The sequence below is a fragment of the Seriola lalandi genome, unplaced genomic scaffold, assembly GCF_002814215.2.
Source record: "Seriola lalandi dorsalis isolate HSWRI2012SDOR001 ecotype SW California unplaced genomic scaffold, Sedor1 jcf7180002054884, whole genome shotgun sequence".
Taxonomy (NCBI): Eukaryota; Metazoa; Chordata; class Actinopteri; order Carangiformes; family Carangidae; genus Seriola; species Seriola lalandi.
This window is the reverse complement of record NW_019525436.1, coordinates 594,296-616,167: the sequence shown is the minus strand read 5'-3', so window position 1 is coordinate 616,167 and position 21,872 is coordinate 594,296. Positions and strand designations below refer to the sequence as shown.

The 21,872-nt window shown below is 40.9% G+C and overlaps 1 protein-coding gene across 1 annotated transcript in view; it reads right to left on the bottom strand.

The window, feature by feature from the left end:
* LOC111671528 (cadherin-4-like) overlaps positions 1-16,917 on the bottom strand; it is a 230,713-nt gene extending 213,796 nt beyond the window's left edge. The window contains exons 1-2 of the mRNA XM_023428637.2: positions 16,633-16,917; positions 15,105-15,216 (exon numbers count right to left, since the gene is read on the bottom strand). Of these exons, the coding sequence (XP_023284405.1) occupies positions 15,105-15,216; positions 16,633-16,689 (169 nt within the window). The 5' untranslated portion in view covers positions 16,690-16,917. The remainder of the gene's footprint in view (positions 1-15,104; positions 15,217-16,632) is intronic.
* Positions 16,918-21,872: the final 4,955 nt, after the last annotated feature.

The window sequence follows — 21,872 nt, the reverse complement described above, 5'->3', positions numbered from 1 at the left end:
CTGGAATGAGTATGTTTACAGTGTATACTGTGTTTATTGTTACATACCTAATAAGGTGGTCATCAGTGAAAGGATGGGAATGTGTAAAGTTATATAAAGCCTCTCTGACTGGCAGCTAATTCAAGCTCATACATGTTGCCTGTCACATGGCTGAGATGGTGTTATTACAGCCTGCTTCTGTTCCACGAATCCTTTTCATCATAGATACTGACAATGTTGTTGTTGTGAGGTAGAGTAGCATGATGAGGCCAAGTCTTTTATCACCATCCCACTGAGTATCTTTATTCTGCTTTTCCATTTCATTTCTTTCTGTTCATCTCATTTGGTGGAAGAGAAAACAAACTTTCTCAGGTTCAATCATCACCAAACACCACCTCCGATTTTACACACATGTGCACTTCCATCCGTTTGCAGACAAAGAGCCATACACACACTGTGATGTGTTAAGAGACAAACAAAGAACAAATCCCCGATTCTAAACCTATCTTCTTAAAACACAACAGGAATTGTCAAATTGCTATCGCTAAACTTTGTGAATTACCAAACTATGAATAATTTGTGCATAAATTAAGAGGAGGGATAATGAGAAATGCCACGCTTCTGTGATGAGAGGAAATGGAACGCAGCAGTGGCCAATCAACTCATGAAGATTGGAAACAGAATCAACAACCCCACCTGACATAAAAAACATGCATGGATAAAAAACCTGACTGGAGAGTCAATAAGCTTTCATGGCTCTGGTGTAAGACCAGCTGTAAATTAAGGGGCAGGGGCTTCTGCGTGGACATGGGGAGATGGGTTGCTAAAGATAAGATGCGCTGGCTCCATCTCTCCTAGCTGGGGGGGATTCTGTTTCTCTGTTCTCTCCCAAGCTTTGAAGCTCTAATGCTTCTGATCTGTCATCTATCTCTTGCCTCCCATGCTGTCCAGTGCACCTCTGTTCATGAGCACGACGATGTGACAATGCTGCAGCTAACACACAGAGGGAAAGAGTCTTTTGTAACAGGCAGACTATTCTAATGTATATTCATTAAAGAACTTGGTTCTGATGGAGCAGTTAAATATTACGTAGCTGGCTGCTGTGCAAGGCTTGTCATTTCGCCCAGATTACCCCTGCCACAGTCATCTAAAATGTTTGCATTTATTAACAATAGAAATCAAATGTTTCAAAGTGGAATGTTCTGACGTTTTCTTACACAGTGCCTTTTCATTTACCACTGGGTACGGCAAACACTGCCAACACTTCATCATGTGGAAGGCACTGGCCACAAGTAAGAAGCTGAGGGATCAACACTGCTGAGAGTTCAGTGGATCCAGGTTTTGTTATGAGTTGGTGGTCAGCCAGCGTGGTCCTGAAATGCACTCAGTGAAGACATCTAGACAATATCACAATAACCTCCTTTTGCTCCCACGCTCTCTCTCCATCTGCAAATCTTTCTCCTTCTCCCACAGCCCGGGGGTGTCTGCCTGGGAGGCACGTCAGCATGTATCTCCCTACAGTCTGTCTCTCTGCCACTGTGGCAAATCAATTCTTAATAAACCATCTGAAGGCTTCCTCTGCTATACCTTTCATTTCCCCTCCTCAAAGCTGCAGGGCAAATTAGCCTGCCAAGAGGATGAGAGGGAGCAAGCAGCAGAAGAAAGCAACAGAGAGGGGGATGAAAAAACGACCCAACACCTACAATTAAATTAACAAATCACTGTTCTTAATTAATCAGGGAATTACAAGCAGAACCGTGGGTTTGGGACGTGACTGACATGGCTAGCGCTCCCTGCATCTGCTTTTGTTAGTGCTGCTGGGGTGTGGAAAAAGAGAGGTAAAAGGAGGAGAGGAAAGGCAGATGAAAGCTTAATAAAAACTCTCCGCAGAGCTCCCTGAGCAGAATAGCGAGGCTGTTACCCCTACTCCTCCTCCCCTTCTTTCTTTGGTTTCCTCTTCCTTCTACTCTCTTGTATCCTTGCCATTCCTCCCTTGCTTAGTTTTTCTCCCCTCCCACTCCAACAATCTCTATCCCTCGGCTCTTCCCCCTTATCCACTCCCTTCCCCTCTTCTCCCTCTCTACCGTTTTCTGGTTCTGAAACTATGTTTGCTAATGAGGTGTGGGATTGACAGCTGGATTACACCATCGCTTTGTAATCCTTTCATTTCTGTGTTTAGGATAATCACCCCCCAGACCACAGCCTTGCCTCCTGCCTCTAGGGACAGTCAACAATGTATGTGCATGCTTGAGTGTGTGTGCATGTATAAAAGCGCATGCATGTGCAATATTCAATTGTTTGAAACTACCCTTTCTGGAAAAGCCCAGTTCATAGTAGGACAATAAAACATTAATTATCTCCACTGTACACTGAGGCCAACAACATGCCAATCACCATGCAAGACCCCCAACACTCACTACATAGTTTATAAACCAGTGAATGGTACAGAGTGAACCCAGCTTTCTGTCCTAGCTTAGAGCAGAGAAAGTAGTCCATCTGACTGCTTGTCAACCAGTCTGCTGCCCCTCATCCTTTTTTACCCCAGAGATGAGCAAACAGTGTCTTCTCTTCTGAGAGTGGCTGCTCCTCTGGCCCTTCTCCTCCTCCTCAGTCTCTCCTCCCTCCTCCTCTCCCTCCTTGCCTTCTTTCCCCGACTCCCTCACAGGAGCTTGTTCCCTCTGCGGCCACAGGATTCACTTTGTTTTTGATCATTCTCAGACTCAGAGCTAGACAACTTATCTGCTTCTCTACATTCTCCCAGGCCCAGAGGAAGAAAGCGGGGCCTTTTATTACCCTCGCTCTTTGCTTCTTCCTCTGATGTGCTGAAAAAGACAATAGACAGATAGGGAGAGGGAGAAGAAAGGGATTCTGACCAGTGTGCTTTTAAAAGCGTGTTGGTCCCAGGGCTTGAAATGGCTGGCTCACTAGCCTACATTTAGTCATGGAATTTGACCAGTAGTATTACAAGACCTTTTTTAGCCTTACAGACAACAAAATGCTGTACTGTCATGTACCAATATACAGTTTTCAGCTTCTACCTCAGCTTCGTATAGAATATAAGCAAAAGTTATAATTCTCCACAGCAGTTATCCACTGTATTTTAGTATGAAAATATGAAACCCTGATATAGAAATGAACAAAGGTTATGTTAAAGATGCTCTGTATGAATTCAGATTATGAGAAGAATGCACTACAAACTTCAAGGCTCGTAGTTATATGCAACAACAAATTAATCCTCACTCTCAGACTGTAGAAAAAGATCTGTATCTTTCCAAACAAGTGCACAGAATACTTGACCTTTGCAGAAACCAAAGTGGAGGGGTCTTTCTACAGCATACTACTACAGTGTATTTGAAATGACTACACTGCAGTAGAAATCCAAAACAGACTCAATACAGCACAGTGGATTGCACTGTAACCCTAATTGTGAGTCATCAGTTCCCCAGTTTTTTGAGTAGCCTACATGTATTCATTGCTGAGTAGAGCACAACTGTTAACTAATTGAGTATGTGAGTATGCTATTAACGCTCCATGACAACCACTGCCACAGCTACCATGATCTGTTTATGACACATATTTTATTTTACTGTGAAAGAAGAGCACCACTGAGTTTCACACTTTAAATATGATTTCTTTTGAACAACGCCTGCTTCCTCCCAAACCACCATCTACACACACTGTGATGTCATGCCGACGTATACCAAAAAGCAGATTCAACAATCTTATAAAATCTGTTTTACCAAGATTCATCTTCATACGTTTAAACAGTCTCCTATTCCAGCAAAGAGCAGCATTTCTTCATCCCTTCTGCCTGTAAGCTGTTTTTGTGCATTACTTACCATGTTCATCGATTTTGGCAACGTACCAGCATGCTCATTTTGCCATACTTCAACATTTGAAAAATATATGGATGCCCACATGGGTTCATGCTCTGAAACATCCACACTCATAAATAGAGACCTTTTAATTCTTCACATTAATATCTAACATTTTGAAGCATTAAATGATGGGTTTATGTTGAGATATGCATCAGAGATCAAAAATGAGAGCACAGTGTACTCAGATCTTCTAAACAATTGCTAATTTCTTCCCTGCCATGACACTTAACAATTCTATCAACACAGTGGTAGATAAACTACATTAAATAAACAATTTTGATACTCAATTCTTTCTTCTTTTGAGCCAAATATCAAGCGAAATACTCACTGGTTCAAGCTTCTAAAGTGTGAGGACTTGCTGCTTTTATCTGTTTTATATTTTTATTGTAACAACAAACATTTAAAATCTTTAGTTTCTGGTTATTTGAAGACATCAGTTTGGGGTCCCAAAACATGATGGTAATGTTTGTGACACTTAAAAGATTGATTTGTTAATAGGAAAACAGATTCTTAGATGAACATAAGTTGTACCTGCAGTGAATGAAAAAAACCTATGACTTTGAAGATTTCCACTTAATTTTCACTGCACCCAAACCTGCCAAAGTCTTCTTGAGCAACAATTGAACATTCAGCCTCAAAGAAAAGCAGTGCCTAACCAGCCAGCTAACTCTGCCCCAAACCACCGCAAGATATAAGCATTCCCCCTTTGGGGAAATCAATCAAGTCTGTCAAAAAAAACAACATCTATCTTGACATGGATCATCAGACACTGTTTGCAAAGACCAGGGCTCCTCTGGAAGCTCCTTTGTTAGCCCCTTATTAGCTTTTAGCCTGTTGAATAGCGTAGGCCCAGACACCATGGGACTCATCATTGTCTTCTGATTAATTAACATTACTGGCACTCTGTTTGTCGACCCCCAACTCCTCTATCCTTTTCTCTCTCTGTCCCCTGTGTTCCTGCACGGCTTCCTTGTTCAGAGGCAATGATTCAACTGTGTGCTGAACTTAAGAACTTAATGGGGAACATTCACAGGGAGTTCAGGACACAATTAGTGATTACCAGACAGCCATGTCTTCTGAGGGCTTCCATCCTTCTTTTCATCCTCCCTTAACAAAGACGAGGGATCTTCAAGCAAAGGGAATAGCATATGAGGCTGTAATGCTCATGGATTTGTCCTGCCCACATTCTCAGAAAGATCATACACTTCTGCTGGTTGATAAGAAAAGTGTGAGAAATGGACAGAAGTATCTTTAATTAACAATAATGATCTGATCTCAGTTTGAGGAAACTAGGCAGGGTGAAGAGATAATGGAGGGCTGAGTTAGAGGTGAGAACACTGAAAGGTTTTTCATATTCTTTTTTTTTTTTAATATACCACTGTTCTGAAGAGTTTTCATAACAATGGCTGTAAATTACCTTTTAGTCCACTTCTCGTTAATTATGTTTTGTTAAAAGAATCTGCAGTTACAGATTTTTGAGGAGAAGAGGTGGATTATCCAAACTGAGCTCATGTGTTTTTAATTTACCCAGTGCTTAAGCAGTAATAGAAATCCAAAGTTGAAATAGTGCGACAAAAGAATCATCAACTGTAAGATGATGTCACCCATGTTTCTTCCACTACTGCTGCCTGTCTGTATCACAGCACGCCAACAAAACAAATAGTGATGCAGCCCTGATAGCTGAATCATCACTTTATTGGTTGCCTTCACAGTGGCTTCATTTCTAACTGAATCAATTAGGCTGTAATTAAAATGCTGCCATAGACAAACAAAATGAGTGTGCAGGAAGAGGACACCACAGTGTTTGGGCCAAGGCCCAAGTTATACTGGAGTAGTGGGCGGTCTGGGAGGGGAAATCTGGATCTCATTTGTCTTAGACTGCCACACTGGGTTTCTTTGCTTAAGCGTGAGTGTGTTTGCATGAATGTGAAATAACAGTAGCAGCACCATATATGATAATGTGCTAGCCCCTTTAGGGTAAAGAGACTTATCTTATTCTTTCCTGCCCTGTTGAGAGGAAAGTGTCTCTCTCCCTCCACACCATCCTCTATTTCATCCTCACTCTGACAGTAGCCCAGCTGAAGGACATGGTCAGTGTGACTCTCGAGCAAAGAGAAAACAGCCTTGTAGGCTTATCGTTATCCTGCTGGTGTAATCCCTGTCAACCACAGCCCAGCAAAAGAACAGTCCTGGGAGTGTCTTGCATCACTCTTGCTCCCCATGACAAACTATTTTACCAAAGACAGCAGGGACACCTTACAACAGCTGCTGGCCAATGTTAATCTCACACTACCAACAGAAAAACCCTTTTTAACCTCAGACAAAATGTGCATGTGTGTAAGAGATTGAGAGAAAATGTACTCACCTCACCTGAAATCACTGATCTAATGAATTCATTTCTCTATGTAAAGTTTCAACCCAAAGCAATTAAACCTGGCTGTTAGAGAAATAAATTATATTCATCATAAACTAGAGACCACCTTGTGATGGGATCACACCAGCCGCGACGCTCGTCAACATGTTGACATTCTGAACCATGAGTGCTCAGTAGTCAGTACTATGAGTACACAGTACCCATGGGTCATACAACACCCATTTTTGAACTCTGCCTTCTCAGCTGTTTCAGCCAGTAAAGCAGGTCTTACTAAGAACAGCTCTGCATCTAAACAGAGACAGAAAAAGGAAGAGTGGTACGACAAGGACTGAAAAAATTTCAGAAAATAATTAAGACAGCAGAAAACCTCAAACACCATCAGCCACAAAACACAATCCTGAGACAAAACTATGTTGATACACAGAGAATACAAACAGATAATAAGACATAAGATGAGAAAGAGAAATTGAGTCCATCTTTCCAGTTCTGAAAGAAATTGAACTTAAATAATAAAAAAGACAACCTTACAAAAATGGAAACATTTGGAAAGGTAATTTTGAAAAACGATAGGAGAAAATTTCACGTAACAATGTCAATCATGAACAATAACACATTATTAGAAAACAACATGAAAAACTAAAATTGGACAAAGCGTCTGATGTGTGCATCAGGACAGAGATGCTGAGACACAACAGCCCTGAGCTCAGACAGGACCTGCTTCAGTGGTTCAGTTTTTTTCTTCAGTCAGGCTGCTTTCCTGAGATCTGGAGCCAGGGGCTTCTCTCCCCAGTACATAAGAAAGGAGATTAATTAGACCCTAACAATTACTGAGGCATTTGTGTGAGTAGTAATCAGGGGTAGGTTTTTTGCAGGGTTATCAATGCCCAGATGTTGGCCTTCCTTATGTTACACAATGCCCCAAGTAAAGGGCAAATTGGCATTTTACCAAATCACCACACTACTGACCACATTTACACTCTACACACTCCAATTAATCATCACGTACACCCAAAAAAAAATAAAAAATCTGCATGTTTTATTGATTTTAAAAAGGCTTTTGATTCTATTTGGCAAGAAGGATTATATTATAAAATGATCCAAATCGGTGCAAGGGGGTAAACTTTGTGACTAAATTAAGTCAATTTATGTCAGTAATAAATGTAGAGTGAAAAAGTTGGCAACAAAACTACAGATCTCTTCACTAACAGAGAGGCATCTTTCAGCGCAACAGCTCATCTTCAACTCTATTTAACATCTACATTAATGACCTAGCAGTGCTGTTGGAGCAATGTGGAACCTCTGTTTGTACCAAAGGGAAGTTGAATTCCTTCTCTGTGTTAATGACTTAGTGTTGCTGTCACCCACACAACAAGGACTACAGCAGCACCTGGGCCTCCTGGAGTAGAACTGGGCCCTTTATGAAATCAACAAATCTAAAATCATGATCTTCAAAAAGAAGCCCAGATCTAAGGGAAATTAATAAATATCAATTCAAATTAGGCGCACCCATTTACATTACACCCCCTATTATGATTACCTGGGGCTCAAAATCAGTGCCTCGGGTAACTTATACCCTTGGGTAAATGTTGACAATGAAACAAAAAGCATGCTGAGCATTTTATGCAGTTAGGTGACAGTTTTACAAAATAGACTAATCAATTAGAATTTGTACTAAAATATTTGACTGTGTAATCCAACCAATGGCCCAACTGAGCCCCAAAGACATACTGTTCAACCTCTGACGAGCATTCCTTTCGAACTTTAGTGATTATTGTCCAGTGAAGAAAGCCACAAAAGACTACATGGGCTCTTAACTGTGACACATTTGTATAAATCCATTGCTAAGGCCATATGAGTTTGACACTGTTTATTTGAAACAACAGTTTATAACAGTTGATAAGCAATTGTGGTGTTAGAAAACTCAAATCAAAACATAATGGTCAACAGAAAATATCATAGCCTCACTCGCCCTCTTTGTCTGAATGCTGCCACAGAAATGAACATGTAGATAAAGTTAAACAACACCCCTTGGTCCACTGCTGGAAGTGTCAATCAAATGAAATGGTTAGCAGGGTTAACAACACAGACACAATGCACATTTCAGCTCCTATACCAACCACTAATCAGATAAAACCCAAATTATTACATTAAGAAAAGGTGCCTGATCTGGAACACTGGACAAATCAAACCAAAACTCAAAACAAACTTAATTACTCTTTGGCTCTTAACAATGAATATAAATTTGCAGAGCCTCTCTTTACTGTCAGAGATACAAAGCAGAGGCAGATCCTGACCAAATACAGACTCAGTGACCACAGTCCAACCACAGAGTACTCACGACATCAGAAGTCAAACATAGGAAAGAACCTTTGCTCACTGCACGACAGGTGATGTACAGACAGAGATGCGCTTCCTCCTAACCTGTGACAAATATAATATCAGAGTGGAATACTTCTTAAAATTTCTATTTGTTAATCCAAAACTTCACAGAGCTAGATGACAGCGAAAAGAAACAGATTGTACAGCATCACTGAACGTGACAAATAATTTTCTTAATATAGCCGATTATACATACAGAACACACACAAAACACACACACACGTGAAGCATGCGCTCACTGTTTTTGCTATTTTCTTGTTCTTCTTTTAGATCTATTTAATTATTTTTCTTGGTGAATTATATTATGTTTCTTATTTTTCTCATATCACTATTGAAGTGTGTAATCCTTGACACTGACAATCTGGCAATATTGTTCACCTGACATTCATGCCAATAAAGCATATTGAAATTAACTGAATTGAGAGAGAGAGAGAGAGAGAAAGAGAGAGAGAGAGAGAGAGAGAGAGAGAGAGAGAGAGAGCTCGTAGTGTCCCTTTGTCATCTTGCAGCCTTCACAGCTCATGCAGACCATCTGTGCCTTAAAGAGCTAGAGCCCAAGCAAAGTATTTAAACGGGTTTAATGTCTTCAGGAGGGCCATAACCTTGGTACTGTAGGACCCCAGAAGGCCCATCATACCAAAGCAGGAGGTCTCTTAATGTACTGAGCAGATGACAAGGATGCAGAGTTCACACACACACTGCAGGGTAACTCATTCGGCAAGAAGTCACCCCCATTTTTTCATCCACATTCCCCTACCCTCCCGCCCTGTCTCCTCTGTCCCTCCTCTCAAAACAAAGGGAGACGATGTCAAAAATCTCATTAAAAAATAATGGCCTCCACCTGCTTTCTTTCTTTTCTCATCCTGTCCTGATTCCCTTTCTAATGACCAGCTTGGAAAAACCTGGAGGATATCCACTATGCACAGACCACCGGACAACTACCTCAGTGCACACATCACGTTCAACCACAAAACGCACACACCAAACACACAAAAGCACATAAGTGTTCCACAGCATGAGTTCCCAAGCCTAACAGTATTAATCAAAAGGAACTCCTGCAGGTGTAACGCCCACCCCCCTGCTTATCTCATAAACCACTCATGTGTAGACTTTAACAGGGAAAGAAACACTGAACCATGTGGCTAAATCATCTATATGAGCCTCTCTGGAAAATCCACACACAATTCTTTAAAACTATTGGACACATACATCGGGCCTGAAGTTACACGTAAAGTAAATATGTGTCAACTGGCCAGTTGTAACAGCTCCCTGGGGTCAGGTTAGCCTTTAGTCCGAAGAGCATAAACCAGCACTTCAGTATGTCTGTAGTGTCTTCTTCACTTCGCCAGACACTCAACAAATGTCAACCTTGTGCGTTTCTGTAATTAATAACCATGGAAAAAAGGATGTGTCTGCGCCTGTCTCCGTGACTGAATATCCTCACAAAAATTAGAAATAAACCATGTAATGGTTTAAACAGATGGTGGAGAGAGAAGGATTTGCGTTGTTATTTTGCATTATAGCAGAGATTAGATTGTTATATAAGAGGGGGTTGCAGAGACGAAACATGAATGTTTCAAAACAACATCAAGAGAGAACCAAAGAAAGACAAGCCTTTGCAAAAGATTAGAATAAAGTAAGATACCATGATCCAAAACTAATAAAGACAGAGGGAAAACAATGAGAGTGATTTAGGCTGAAATAGAAAGAAACAAAGGAGGCTATATTCCAACAATGTCTAATCTCCACGCTGACGCCTGTCTGCTATCAACCCAGATAACACTGCAGGCTGTGTGTCATGAGATTTGGGGCAAAAGGTAAACAGGAAATCAAAACAATCTAATTCTGTTTGAGGTTGAAGGGGAAGAGAAAACTGATGTATTGTCCATCCCTATAGAGTGTGTGAAAAGAAATGGCATCTTTTATTCAGGCTCCCGTGAGTCAATCCTTCGAAGAGGAGTTCTGTCCCGACATCACCACCTCTGACAAACTGGAGTGTGTGTGTGTGTGTGTGTGTGTGTGTGTGTGTGTGTGTGTGTGTGTGTGTGTGTGTGTGCGTGCATGCCAGCTCTGATTTTGGGGAGAAGGGAAGGTCATTTTACCCTCATTCTTCATATGTTATTAATACCAAAAGCAAAGGATCATGTAAGGTTATTTGTGATATTGAGCCATTTTTTCATAGGAAAATAGTTGCGTGCATTAAACTGTGGGTGAAATTGATCCCTACTATATATCATCTTCTGCACTTCAAGTTGCAAAATTATGTTCAGAATACAAAGCCTACAGCAAAATAACAGCCAGGCTATTGGATTTTGAAAAATCACCTAAAGCCTCACAGGAAAGCTTCACCAACTAAGGCAAGTGAGACTCATCACCCAGGGCCTTCTGGGTGCCCGCTGGAAGAGATTGTTGGAAATATTATCCTGGAGAAAATTAAGGCTCTGAACAATTCATTTTATTCAGAATGCAAAGCTCTCTCATCCAGTTCTCCTGGTTGTCCTCAAAGTGGGCAACAGCCAGAATATGCTTTGAATGTAATAGCACCAAGGTGGCACTGAAGAGAAAAAGAAGGAATCTGGGTCAGCGATGCGAGGTATAGATTTAAATGCCATCAGCTGTGTGGTGAATATCTACTGAATGGCAGCATATGAAGTGAGTGCAACAGACATTTAGTGTATGTGCATGTGTGTGGAGGAGGAGGTCGTTTTTCTGTGTGTGTAAGTGTGATAAAGAGAATTTAGAAGTGCTTACAGTGCATCAGAAATGTATTTTTGAGTACAATAGCAGTCCATGGCCAGGACAAGACATAGGTTAAGGAGAGATATGGTTACCTTAATGCAGACATTCAAGCCATTCATTGTGCCTGATGAGTTACTGCAGGGATCTAATTTTCAAAATGGAGCCAAGCATCAGTAGACGCTCAAAAAACAAAGTGATGACTGCAGAGAAAATCTCCATTTCCCTCTGAGAAACTACAGTGAGGATGTCAGCGTCCATATAGCTCAGGTACTGACATGTCCAAAAAAAGCACATACATCACAATTTTTATCTGTTCAATCCTCCTTACCTCTCTCTCTCTCTCTCTCTCTCTCTCACTCACTCACACACACACACACACACACACACACACACACACACACACACAGGCAAACAAAACCACAGTCACACATGCAGAAAGTGAGGGCTGCCCAAAACCACCAGTAACCCAAACAAAGTCCAAGGTCAGCAGAGTGGGCTCACTGAGCTGAAACCACCATCCCTGGCTTTCATTACCAGGAACAGAAACAGCAGAGGGATGCAGGGACACATGGGATGAGGTTACGTTTGCTGGCTCTGTTTATCTGTATGAGTCTGGCTGGGGCCCAACTCAGGCTCTCTCGTCTGTGGGATACAAAACACTCCAAACATCATAACAGCATCTATTGTTGATCCAAATATCAAACCTTCACATTATTTTAACAACCGACTATATTCTTCTACATGGCTGAAACAGACACTCACTGAATAGGCACTCTGTTATACTAATTTTACAACAGTGAGAACAGTATAGTTCTTTTGTGTGTTTGTTTTTTTTTTTTATTTGTGCGCGCATGCATATGCGTGTGTGTGTGTGTGTGTGTGTGTGTGTGTGTGTGTGTGTGTGTGTGTGTGTGTACATGTGTTGGTCATTCAGTGTGTAACAATAACCAGGCCTGGCGGAGCTCGACCTCTAATGGTGCCTTGAGTGTGTGAGTGATCAAGAAGCCGTCATGGCTCTAATGAAAACCAGGCATAAAAGACAGCAGGCGCCCTCAGCTCTGAATGTATCACACATACATGTATGCACACACACACACACACACACACACACACACACACAGAAACAAGATGAATGTGACCTCTCACCTCTTAAATCCATTATCTCACCTCTTGAGCTCTTGCTGTTTGCTTTTTTTTTTTTTAGTTTTGGCAAATTTAAAACAGTAACTACTTTGCTACTAAAATGTAAAGAGAAGACTGATGTCAGCCAACATTATCAATACGCAGTGTTGGATGATATGCAAGTCAAACTGTAACAATGAAAAGTCCAACAGTCCAGTTATATGAAAATAGGACACTGTGTAGTTTTTGCAGGTATATTATGTGTGTTTCAGCCATTAACTTTTTAACTGGTAGGGGTTTTCCAGATAAGTACAGAGCGAATCAATTCAGTCAGCAGGAACAATGCAGTGTGTAGAACTTGTACGTATTGTTTACCAATGAAAAACCTTAATTTGCCAAAACACTCACAATTCTTAGTAAATGATCTAAATGTGCATAACAGCTCATTAAAGGAAGATTAATCAAAAATAAAGTTATGGGAAACTGGAGATGACTCATGATAAGGCTGAAAATGAAAATGACTAATGAATGCGTGAGAGAAGAAAAGAGATTTCATACACATTTTGGAAAGATTTAGCCTTGGCTTTGTTCTCGGCTTTGGCTTTGTCGTCATATCTGCTGTGGTGCTTTCAATAACTACACTTGGCTTTTACATATAAGGTGATTTGGTACTTCAGAGTGACTCAAAATGATTAAATGTGAAATGTAACACCCTCCTCCTCCCTCCTGACCTCCTGTCTAGACCCAGGCATCATGGCCGAGGTCCTAGTTCTGTCCCTCCCATTATTCCCCCGGTGGCTAACATGAATATATATGTTTGTGTGTGTATATGTGTGTGTGTGCGTGAGTGGGTTTGTGCATGAGTGGGTGTCATTACTCCTGCCCCCATTTGACGGTTTTGGGTTAAACAATGTTATTATTAAAGCCTTTCCAGAGTCGCTTCCTGCCTCCCTCCAGTGACACCCTCACCAACTATAAATCAACTGCCTGAGCCCTGTAAGTCACATACGATGCTTGTGTATGCGCCTGGCCACTGCAGCTGTGCTCTCAGATGCACATGAAGAAGACACTGCAGCTGTGAGTGTGTCACAGCAAAGATGAATACCTTACTTTAGCAGAATCCCTTCAAACAACACAGAGGAAACAGATGATAAATGTTAAATTAAAGCATGAGCTTTGAATGTGAATTAACTGTGACTGTAAATGCATTAAGTCTGCATGTTTTATGAGTCGAAACTATTGTGGTTTATTTGGTCTGGTAACACAGCAATGTTTTAAGCTGACTTTAGTGTGGCATATGTTATTAAAAAAAAACTAAATGTGCAGTAAAATCACAGTGAGAAATCTATTGTTAGTGGTAAATTGAAATGCGAATACAGAAAACAACCCTGCTAGGCCACTAAAGATTAGTTTATGTCTGAACGAAGACACAGACAATTTCATCTCCCTGAGACCAAACCAGATAAATAATGCTCTCTGAAATAAATGGCTCCTGTGCAGCAGTGATGGCTCATTCTGTGATTGTTTGTGATTGTGTTGACACCCCCTGCTGGGCTGAAGACATCACTACCACATGCTGAACAAGCTCACTACCAGCAACAATGTCCCATATCCAATCCCACTTCCAGCCAGGCTACAATATATAAAACACTAAAATCTAGCCAATACTTCCTTCAGACTTATATCACTCCAGCAAAGGGCAAACACAAATGTAGACACAAGAAAGAAACAACCAAAAAATAATATACTGTACCTTATTGTACTGTATATCCTTAGTCTAAAATGTCTGTGTGTGCGTGTGAGTCTGTGTGCATGCGCACACTCAAGAGAGAGAGTCTAGACAGCTGTATACCCGCCAGGTCTCTTACGACTAAGGAGAGTGAGAAATATATACTGTGCAGCTGCCGAAGACACAGTCGACCCACAAAAGAGCTATTGTGCGCCCACAGCAAAACAATACAGCTTAGCTGAGCTATGAGAAAAAAACCATTGGGATCAATAGAGAATTGCAATTAGCCCACATTGGCAGGAGCAGTGCCAGATTAGACACAGGATGTCGATTCCATTTCCTGCACTATCGGGCCCTCAAACTTGGTTGGCTCACTGTGTAATTGGAGCAACACACAAAACTGGGTAAGACGTTGTAGTGTGAATGTGAGTATGTAATATTATAGTAATGAAGATAGTGAATAATGAAGAGGTTGCACAATGTCAGAAATCAAAACTAAATTCTAGCTGATGGAATGTAATAGACAGCATGTATTGTATCCATGTACACTTTTGCATAAAAGTTTTCAAAACAGGTTTGAGCGGTTCTTCGTCTCAAGCCCTCAGCTGCTGTTATAATACTACAGCAGCAGACCAGTGTACCGACTTTACAGCACTGACTAGCTTCTGACCAGGTCACGTGGCTGAATCTAATCTTCCAATTTTTCTGTTTTACATCAATTTTCCATATGCATAGGTGCTACTTCAATAATCTGAAAAATACATGACCTAACATTGAAAGAATACATGTCACCATATATTATTTCCCTTCCCTGGCCTGAGTGCAGAGAGGGAGCTTTTCTACTCACACCGTAAATCGTCTTTACGATATGTAAAAGAAATGACTCGCCAATTAAACGTCTCACCTTTAAGTATGCCTTGGCCTTGCAGTACATCCCTTGAAATCAGCACAGAGTAGAAGCTTTGTGAGAAGCCTGGTCGGCAGGGACCTTTGGAAGCATGCTCCCCATTATTCCTCTGGAAAGGAGAGAATACAATGTAAGACATCGATAAACATGGATTCCATTGATTTCTCTTTTCTTTGGCCCTGAGGGTTGTAAAAACCAGCATATAGCACAGCAGTTAGCAGAAATTTATTCAACAAGTTTATCAACTATATGCCCCTGGGTAAGCACATTGCTGATTTTAATACACACACACACACACACACACACACACACACACACACACACACACACACACACACACACACACACATTCCAATGGTTGTGATAAAATGTGTTGTGTAACTTGCTCCATAAAGAAACCGGATGAAATTAGATTTTTTTTAGGTATTGTGCGCTGGGTTAAGTGAGACACACAGTATGCAGCCACAAAAAAGAAAACTGCATGAATGCAGCAGAATTTTCTAACTCCTGACTGTGGGTCTTCCCGAGCAGAGGGGTCCAGAGAACTACGGAGGAACAAAGCAGTGCATGTCTTGTGTGTGTGTGTGTGTGTATATATATATGTGTGTTTGTGTCTGTCTGTCTGTCTATCTGTGTGTACACTACTAAAATGCCCTGCAAAAAACTTTGCACCTAAAATGTAGTGCTCAGTGTTGGTTAAATTGATCTGACCCACTACAGCCACACAAGTAAACGCGCGCGCGCACGCGCGCGCACACGCGCACACACGCACACACACACACACACACACATCGGTGCCAAAGCAGACTGTTGTCTAAATGAGCAGGAGGTATAATGCGTAGTTTACCTCGTCTCCTGGTAGGAAATAACGCAGGGGTAAAATATCGTTGTGTCTTTTCACCACATTTAGATGAGAGCGATGCTTCGGTCCCAGAAGCGGCAGAGAGAAAGATTTAGGAGCTGTTCCGTGCGCCGTTAGGAGTAGCCCACCGGCGCCGATTTAATTTAGCTTTCATTGATTAAATGACGAGAAAAAGGTTGAAAAGCACCCTACAACTAAGTTTGACTTATTGCAGGCTACTGCTTTTTGTTCAGGGAAGCATCATAAAGGAATGCACCGCTAGAATAAGCGGGATGACTAGAATTAGTTTGAAAAAGAATAAAAGCATCAACCTTGGCGATTAAATTGAGCATTCATTTCAACTTGAGTAGGATATCGCACCCCAGCGATGATCCCGCAGCGAGATTCGTATCAGAGAAGACACCACTAGATGGTTAACTCTTACTTTTTCCCTTTATTTTTCTCTCATACATTGAAATTCATTAGGGGACCAATTAGCGTACTTGTACTGCCGGCGCTGCGCTGCTGCTGCAGCACGCTGGACACTGCACTCCATGCGACTACATGACTTTATTCGAGCTTATGTGCTATTGCTTTGAAACCCTGCACCTCTGAGACGCTGCAACTCACACTCTCATAACTCCTCTACACACCACAAGCTGTACTAAAAATGAGAATTCTCACCCTGAATGTGGCAGAAAGAAGGACTGCTGTCAGGACCAGAGCGAAGTCAGTTCTCATCGTGGCGAGCAAGCGCGTCAGGGCTGCCTGGACGAGGAACCAGAAAGAGGGTCGACTCCTAATTCTTCTCCAATAATTGTGTAATTCCCCCCCTTCTTGGTCAGACTGTTTGATACGTCCCTCCGCGCGCTCCGTGAGTGTGCTGCAGCTCTGCCCCGAGTTTCCCCGGCTCTCTCATCTGCAGGTGAGCGCTCCGCTCAGCACCAAGGCGCAGCCAGCGTCACTCTCCAACCCCTCCTATCACCCGGTGCAGGAAAACTCCCCACACGCACTTAAAGAAACACTCGTTGGAGCTTCGGATCAAACTACCACACCGCTGGCATCTTTCCGAGAAACCCGATATTTTAATCCCGCGCCTGTTGTGACCAAAGGGCAAGACAGGTTCATGTGTGTAAATGCCACGGTCTGAAAACCACGATTCGAGTGTCTATGCACAGATGTATGGGAAAAACGCATTGACCATTAGCCATCAAACTTCCACCACTGCTTTACAAGCATGTCGCTTCAACATCTTATTTGCTCTTTGATAGATTTCGACAGTTAACTAATTGCGCAGAGTTACGCGGCACCGGAACGTATTTTGAAAATGCCTTTAATTTTCTTTTATATTTTCTTTGCAATAATGTCTTGTAAAAAAAATTATTTGAGATTAAATTCAGACAAACAAACATAACAGATGGAATAATCTACACATATCACGTGCTCAGATGGTACTATATGACCTGCAGGTGATCAACACAAATGAAAAATCATTTAGGAAAGCCTGCTACTTCCCACCCCAGCCATCCTCCATGCTCCATATTGATCAAAGTACAATCTATTAAAAAAAAAAAAAAAAGTCGGTCATCACATTGACGGGTTCTTGATCTTATCCCTGTATTATAATGCCACAATTCTCTTAACATATTTAACACTTCTCTTCTTTGAGAGAACACACTATTGTGTTACTTTTAAATACAAGATATTAATAGCTGTTTTTGTGGTGTGATTAACACATCATGAGCCACAATTCTAAATGTTTTGATTTTCCTTCTAATCCAACAATTTCTACGTATTACTTTGAATAATGAAATGCCATTAGTGGATGTTTGTGGCATGTAGTAATGGATGCACTTTTCTTTTGAATTATTTATTTTCTGTGATATTCAGACTTGAAGACTATGGTAGGAACTATCAGCCTGCCACACCAAGTAAATCCAGGAATGCTTTTAACAGAATTCAAAGACAAAGATGCTTTATATGAACAGAAGTGGATATTGACCCTAAGTCGGTGTGGTATCTATTGATAGGACCAGTGTTTGGTATTTTATGATTTTTATCACATTTATTAACCAAGTCATTCAGTGTTGTTCAGCAGCAGTTTTCATTTTGTAGAAATGTCCTTAACAGTGTGCTTCACTGACTCTCACTTGATGAACTCAACAAATACTCAACCTACCTTTTTCAACAAATCTAACATTGTCTCTGAGACTGAGACTATAAAAGAGAAATTTCATCAAAAGAACCACTGAACAAAGGTCAAGTCAAAGGATTTTCAATCTGAATCTAAATGTCTCACAAAAAACTGAACTTAGCTCTCTTTGAACTAAGCTTCTTTTTTAAAAAAAAAACTGTCTTCTGACAAAAAGGGCTGACAAGGCCATGTCTGAGTATTACCTTGCACCTGTGTGCATGTGGTTCAATACTACCTATTACCATTAGCAGTCCATGTGCCTGAACAGAGTCTTGCAGCTACATAAAACCCTTCTTTGAACAAAAAAAACAGCATAATATGGAGGTTGGTCTGTCTATCTGGCCTTTTGAGCTACTAATGACCTTTATATTCAGCCGTTTCTGATTGGCAGACTGGTCTCCATATCTGCTTAGTGAGCCAATGGGCTCTAATCCTATCAAAAAGAATATGACTCTGCATTAGTGGGTGGCTGCTCAGCCAATTTCCTCTGTGTGACATGCAGGCATTTTACCACCTCTCTCATCCCAATCCCACGGTCCCAAGGAACCACTCAAACACTCCTAACCAGAGTCCTTTTTTATTCCTGATGGGCCCTGTGACATGGTTATGGTTTTTGTCCTGTTAAATGCTGTGATTGGCAGGTCCCTCTCTGCGGTGTGTGTGTGTGTGTGTGTGTGTGTGTGTGGCTCAGATTAGGGCTCAGTATGTGGTACTGTCAGAATAACTCTTTCACCAGTCAGACCGTTGATACATAATTTTGCAAAATGCCAAATTGCATTATTATTTATTCAAATGATTTATTACTATATCTGTACGTTGCAACTACAGTGTGACTGGCTAACATAGTGTTTTGCCATTTCTCGACACAGGTGGGGACATTTGCACTGAGCTGAGCCATGACTAAGTACAGCCATTCATCCTGTGTTTGCACCGGGTGAATGTTTTACACAAAACTGCAGGTTAAAGGTGGTGTTTACCTTGATAACGTGGTGGAGATGTGCTGATTCACACACACTGCAGTACAGCCTGTCACTTGCATCTCTTAATCCAACTCACTGTGGCTACTTCTTCATGTACTTTTTCTCTCTTAAAACAAATCAGATAAAGCAGAACGCAGTATGTCCATATCTTATTGTGAAGACCACTTTTTATTTTTAAGAATAACAGTGCTAACAAGTAACTACAGTGCACTGCATTTCCTATAGCTGCTTGACAATTAAAGCCTCCAGCAGGTTTGCCACCAGAGAGCAGAAACAGCAGGAACTGTTCAGTTTGCATTAGCAGAAGCTCTGATTCAGCCGTGAACTAACTGGTAACCAGTGAAATAAAACTGTTATCTGAAACTAGTGAAACTAAACTCCAAACCACAGAGATTCAGTTCCAAGCTACAAAAGGACTGAGAGCTGAACACAGACTTTTAAAAACAGTACCGTCTCTCTTGCAACACATGTATTGAGCATGTATGAGTTGTAAATTGTCGGCTGCAGAGATGCTTACTATGACCTAATTCCTCAGGTCAGTGTGATACATAAGTGACTGTGGCAGATTTAAAAATTTCAGCCATGAACACATAAACAAAACAATTCTTTTCAAGATAGTACAGTCACACATCATAAAATGCAGTTTTCACATAATTGTATTAAGTTTTATTTAGTTTCTTTTTTTTTTTTTTTAAGTATATTTTTTTGGGCTTTTGTGCCTTTATTGGACAGGATAGTGGAGAGAGACAGGAAATGGGGAGGCAGAGAGAGGGGGAATGACGTGCAGTAAAGGCCGTCCGATGCGGGACTCGAACCGGGGTCAACTGCAGCGAGGACTGTAGCCTCTACACATGAGGCGCCTGCTTAGACCACTACGCCACACGACACCCCTTTTATTTAGTTTCTAATATACAGTATGAAAATTTGTGATTTTGTTTGTAACTTTAAAGTTTTAGCTTGATTTATTGTGACAGTTTAAGTTTTAAGAACTAAAATTTTGTGACCTTCCTAATTCCATTTTTCATCAATTATAAAAACTTACATTGGAGACCCAATATTTTTTTTTTCTTTTCTTGTTTGTAGCTGGTCTTCTTCATCTTATTCTTAGTTCAATGTCGTTAAGAATAAGGCTTTGTAAGGACCACTGAAAACACAGCTACCTAACATGAGCAAAATGATTCCCTTGCCAAATTATTACATTCCAATAGAGGCACAAGAGCCCTAATTTTCCTGTAGGTACTAAATAGAGAAAGAAAAATTAACTCAACTCAAATTTTGTTCAAAGTTCACTCCTGCATAACATTGGTGTTTTCTGAAAAAAACCAGCAGCGTGAACTTTGATAGATGATTTTACAGCACTGTTCCACCCAATACGAACATGGACTTGTTATTCTCGCTTTGAAATGTTTGAAGCCTTTCTGTATCCCTTCGTGGCATTCTTCAAGAAAGAAAAGAGGATGTGAGGTGGAGTATGGCCAAAGGGGAAAAGTTTCCGACCTTCACTCTTTAAACATGGTTTTCTAGTGTTTTTGGACATTTCACACTGTACTATTGAGCCTTCACTATATGGCCCAAAACACACACATAGTAAATATCCGAGTTCACTGAATATCTCCTATTGTAATCATTCATGTGACTTTCATGCTGTGAGAGATGGGAAAAATAACTTCAAAGTTACAGTAGATTAAAAGCTCCAGTGAATTAGGTGTAGTGTCTTTGCATAGATAAAAGTCATCGATGGTCCCTTGTCAATGACAGAGCACTGTTCAAAACCTGCTATACAGAATATGATTTTCATTGTTAAGCTATTAACTTTGATTGTATTTTTTTACAGTGACAGTAAAGGTTTTTCAAATATACTGCTACACTTAATATTGTCTGAGAAAATGCTACCTTCTAAATTTAGCCTAGTTGTCGTCGTTCTCCCCAAAATTCTCAGTGGTCAAACACTGCGTTCTCACCTCAAACTATGACACCCCCTAGCTGATCAACCACTAACATTAGCATGCTAACATTTGTGTAATAGTAAGTGCGTCTCCAAAATTTACAAATATTTCATATATTGTTAAATACACAAATACCACAACAAAACATCAGATTTTAGTGTGGCTGGTTAAGATAAAGCAAAAAACTTATTAGCTAGCCAAACTGGCTAGAATAGTGATAGTAAAATGGCCACTGTTTGTAGTTTGCTTAGCTATGTTAGCATCATTAGCAGACAAAACAGACGAAGATTTGGTTCACTTACATCTTGTCCATTGTCCATTGTTTCTCTCTGCCTCTCCTTTTGTGGCAGATTTGGGCTTTGTGTCAACCTATCTAGACTTCCCCCATTTTAGAAAGAGAGAAGAAAAAAAAAACATGATGAAAGTGTGCACCAAAACGCTGTTCAGATGTTTGGCTTCACACTCATGGCTCTTTTAACAGCAGATATTTTGGCTTGACACAGCAGATAAATCACAGGTGGAGCTCATAAAATTAACGAGGCCTCAGTTACATTTATGTCTCCCAATAAGCCATGCCCCCGAGAGCCAGCATGCACCCTGCCACTTGAACACATTGAACACATCGATTCAAGTGAGTGAATGTGTGTGCGTGCGTGCGTGCGTGCGTGCGTGCGTGCGTGCGTGCGTGCGAGAATACAAAAAGAAAAGGTAAGAATTAAATCTTGAGAAAAATGTTTTTTTCTCTATCTCAAGTTTAACTGGCAGAACCTTTTCAGTGTCAAATTTTGACTGACATCCAGTAGC